The sequence below is a fragment of the Pyxicephalus adspersus genome, chromosome 1 (genome assembly GCF_032062135.1).
Source record: "Pyxicephalus adspersus chromosome 1, UCB_Pads_2.0, whole genome shotgun sequence".
Lineage (NCBI taxonomy): Eukaryota > Metazoa > Chordata > Amphibia > Anura > Pyxicephalidae > Pyxicephalus > Pyxicephalus adspersus.
Window position 1 is genome coordinate 521,582 of NC_092858.1, and position 4,559 is coordinate 526,140.

Genomic DNA, 4,559 nt, shown 5'->3' on the forward strand with positions numbered 1-4,559 from the left:
GAAACAACTTGGAAAGTGAAGGGAATCCCCCCTCACACAAAACTTTATTCCTCATTATTGGAGTTTTCACTTTTATGGAAATGCTACAAATGTTTGATTTCCCATCATGTTCCATACTGGAGACGAGAATTACCAGGATGAGCAGACATGGTGAATCTCCAAAGTGGGGACACAGACAATGTTAAACCATGGTAAAGGGTGTGGATGGAAGGTGTTGGATCTGCAATTGATTTGGTTCTTCAGTGGGAAGAGAAATCTCTACTTCGTAACATTGACCCTAACTGGGCATCTCTATAACAATGGAGGGTTCAAGAAGAATAGGAACATCAAAACTGTTTACTTTATACACAAGATTAAAGATGACAATGACAACAAATGCCTTTTGAGAGATCTTTATCGGACTTTTTCCCCAGTGGTTGGTGACCACCTCACAACCCACCATTAAATTTACATGTATGAAAACTCTTATTCATTTAATAGAAGAAGAGAGGAGCAGCTGATCTATGGTAGCTAGGTTGTCAAACATCTGGTAACAATACCCTATAAACTAAAAAAACTGAAGTGATCACACACTAGTGATTGGCACCACAGCCAGCCAATAGGAGGAGACATCAGATCTCCTGGAACAATCATGGTGGAGATGATACATTACTTTCATTAAGGCTGAGAATATGCTTTTTGGTGCGAAGTCTTCCTGTGAGATTTTGGGATGCTCACCATTCCCCTAGGATGGCACCACAGAAGCCAGAGGATAGCTGACTATAATATCTATCGATGGGATGTAAGGAGAAGATGGGCACCTAAAAATATTTACACTGCCGGTGAGGCCTCTTTTAAACTGAAAGAAGCTTTGCCAGCAGGTTTATGAACCAAATCACCCCTAAAAATTCTAACCTTTCCCCGCTTTGTCCAAAAACAAGTAGGAAAACCAGAAGAATTATACCCCCCATTGACATCTCATCTTACTGGAGCTGCTATGAAAATCTTCTGATATTTTTGGGGATTTAAGAACTTTTACTTTGACCAATAAATTTAGTGAGCAATTTACTAAGCCTGGTCCGAATCTGTTTGGTTTTAATGCCATAAATTAAGGGGTTAATCAGAGGGGGTAATAGGAGGTAAATATTTCCAAACAAGATATGAAGGTTTGGGACAGAGTCACTCGGATATCGGTGCACCACTGAAAGGCCGATGAGGGGGATGTAATAGACGAGGACGGCACATATATGGGCAACGCAGGTACTGATGGCCTTCATACTGGCATCAGCCACCAGGCACACCACCGTCTTTATGATCAGCAAGTATGAGATGGAGATGAACACGGAGTCAATGCCCATGACATAGAGGATGATGAACAGGCCGTAGATAATATTGACTTTTATGTCTGCACAGGCCAAATTCATGACTTCTTGGTGGAGGCAATAGGAATGTGTCAGAGCTTTTCTTCTGAACAAGGAATGCCTCCTAATGAGTAATGGGAAAGGGATCATCCCGGCTGCCCCTCTTACTATTATAACCAAGGAGATCTTTGTGATGTTTTGGTTGGTTAAGATAGAAGAATATCGAAGAGGATGGCAAATGGCCACATATCGGTCTACAGCCATGGCCACCAATATTCCAGAATCCAGGGCAGACAGGAAATGGATGAAGAACAACTGGGTCAGACACAGATTGTATGTAATCTGCCGCTGGCGAAACCAGAAGATCCCCAACATCTGAGGCATGACTGTGGTGGCTATTAGGAGTTCCACAACGGATAGCAGGAAGAGGAAGATGTACATGGGCTCATGGAGCTCGGGCTCCACCTTAATGATATAGAGAACAGTAGAATTCCCCAGGACAGCCACAATATACATTATTGTGATGAGAAAACCAAACCAGAAGTTATAGTCCTCCAGGCCGGGTATACCGCTGAGGGTGAACTCACTGATATTGCTGCATTGCGCTGTGTTGTTGGGTCCTGTCATGTCTTAGATTTGGTCAGGAAAGTCTCATCTTGTCCTGTAACAGAAATACCACACATTAGGCGGGTGATCGCTCATATAAATCACAACCTGCTGTGTAAATGTGTTTGTAGTCATCACAATGGATATGTTTCATCTACAAATCTGTATTTACATATCAAAGTTCAGTTTATCGATGGCATATAGAAAAAAATTCAATTGTCCGGCAGCTTTTCATTATTAAAACACAGATTTCCCCAGTGCTCCTTTCCCACATTATGACCACTACAAGGTCCAGGTCCCCCAGAATCATTTATTACCCTTCCAGGGCCAGGGGCCCCCGGGTGGTACATTATAAGGCCATCCTGGGCTCACATGGTGCTATGTAGAGTTGGTGAGATGTTCTCTGCAGCATTCAGAAAAATCAGAGCAGAAAGAGGACCTGCAAGGTCACACGATGGAACCATTGAGAGCAAAATGTCCCCAGCAGCCGTAACTTCCCATTAGAAAGGTGGGGGGTAATAAGAATATCATTGGGATCGCCCCGGGGTGACTGTGGTGGGTAGAAGGAGATTTTGTGTATTTTTATCTGGAGATATCAGAATTTGATTCAACAAACCAATCAGCTAAAATATTCTTCATGGTGGATAGAAATGAAGAAGTTTTCTTGTTTCTTTGTTTTTTATTTGAAGAGAGAATATGAATCAATTTAGTAGGAAATGTTTATTGCACTTTTGGGAGTTACGCCGGACTTGTATTTTATTCTGCAAATTTCAGCCCTTAGTGACACGTTCTGATATTTATTAAAATTTACATAGAAGGGTGCTGAAAACAAGTGGGATAACACCCAGATGTCACGCAGAGCCTCCATCATGGGAAGAACTGAAATCCAATCAATGAAAGGGAGGGGGCCAGAAAAGTCAGGCTGGGGGGAGGGGGAGGTGGTGATACTGGACGTCTCTGGGAGGCAGAATCTTAAGCAGCCGTAACTTCCCATTAGAAAGGTGGGGGGTAATAAGAATATCATTGGGATCGCCCCGGGGTGACTGTGGTGGGTAGAAGGAGATTTTGTGTATTTTTATCTGGAGATATCAGAATTTGATTCAACAAACCAATCAGCTAAAATATTCTTCATGGTGGATAGAAATGAAGAAGTTTTCTTGTTTCTTTGTTTTTTATTTGAAGAGAGAATATGAATCAATTTAGTAGGAAATGTTTATTGCACTTTTGGGAGTTACGCCGGACTTGTATTTTATTCTGCAAATTTCAGCCCTTAGTGACACGTTCTGATATTTATTAAAATTTACATAGAAGGGTGCTGAAAACAAGTGGGATAACACCCAGATGTCACGCAGAGCCTCCATCATGGGAAGAACTGAAATCCAATCAATGAAAGGGAGGGGGCCAGAAAAGTCAGGCTGGGGGGAGGGGGAGGTGGTGATACTGGACGTCTCTGGGAGGCAGAATCTTACTGACTTGCTGCAGCTTCTAATACACATTGTAACAAGTTCATTGTATGCAGGGAAATCAGAGGAAGCAATTTCAGCCCAGAAGAGAAGCCGGTGCAACAGTGTAAGAATGAAGGGGAGGCTGGAGGGCAGATTTAATGATCAGGAGGCTGGAGGGCAGATTTAAGGTGGGGAAGGCAATGAGGGGGTGGATTTATTCATGGGAAGGAGGGCAGATTTAAAAGTGAACCTGTGGTTTTCAACATAGGGCAAAGCAACATTCCACAAAGACCCCCCAACTACTTCTTCCTATCTTCCCCTCCTTCTCTCATCATTCACAGAGCAGAGAAGAGGCCCCGGATAAGTTAAAAGTTTCATCAGGTCAAACGTTACATAGGACTGAGGACTCTCCATACCCCCACATTGGGACCTTGTGATTGGGCCCTCAGGTATTACTCTGTAAATGGTAGGTGGGGGTGGGGTCAATATCAAGATGGCAAAATGGAAAATGTGGGAGCAGTCTGTGTGTCTGTGGGGGGTGCATTAAATAGGTCTCTTTATTTCTCATGTATGGTCAAAACTGCGATAACTTTGGATATTGCTCAGAAGAGGGATGGGCAGACATATCTTCTGCTGTATCCAATGTTTGCAGTGTTTATATGCTTAGATAACATTTCTATGCTTACTATAAGTGGTGCAATCAGGGGCCAGCAGCTTGTCCATATCATTCTATTACTTGGAGTCCATTGAGCGCTATATCACATCCATCTGATGGGTTACACGCCATGTCCTTTCGGGATACAATTAGAAATAAATGTACTGCATGGTGCTTCACATCTACCCCATGACCTAGATAGATTACACGTATTGACGTCATTAAACTAAACTACATGTTCTCACCTTCACACATGTTTGAGGGATCAATGTTGAGGAAGGCTGAAGGATACAAAAGCCGAATGAATTGGTGAAATCCTTGACATCCATTTCTAGATATTAGGTGCTAAGTGATAGATGTCATTGTTTGGGGGTACATGGAGCCAGGACTGGTCACTAATGGGGTGCTTGAAGGTTCTGTCCTGTTTTATTTAATTTGTTTATAAGGAACATAAATGAAGGTTTATTGGGCAAGATTTTCTTTTTGATGGTAACATGAAGGTGTCATGGGAGA

At 42.6% G+C, this 4,559-nt stretch overlaps 1 protein-coding gene across 1 annotated transcript in view; it reads right to left on the minus strand.

Annotated features, from left to right (window-relative positions):
- Positions 1-174: 174 nt before the first annotated feature.
- The window catches only part of LOC140339929 (olfactory receptor 51E1-like), a 10,073-nt gene continuing 5,688 nt past the window's right edge, over positions 175-4,559 (minus strand). The window contains exon 2 of the mRNA XM_072424888.1: positions 175-2,001. Coding sequence (XP_072280989.1) covers positions 1,005-1,967 — 963 coding nt within the window. The 5' untranslated portion in view covers positions 1,968-2,001 and the 3' untranslated portion in view covers positions 175-1,004. The remainder of the gene's footprint in view (positions 2,002-4,559) is intronic.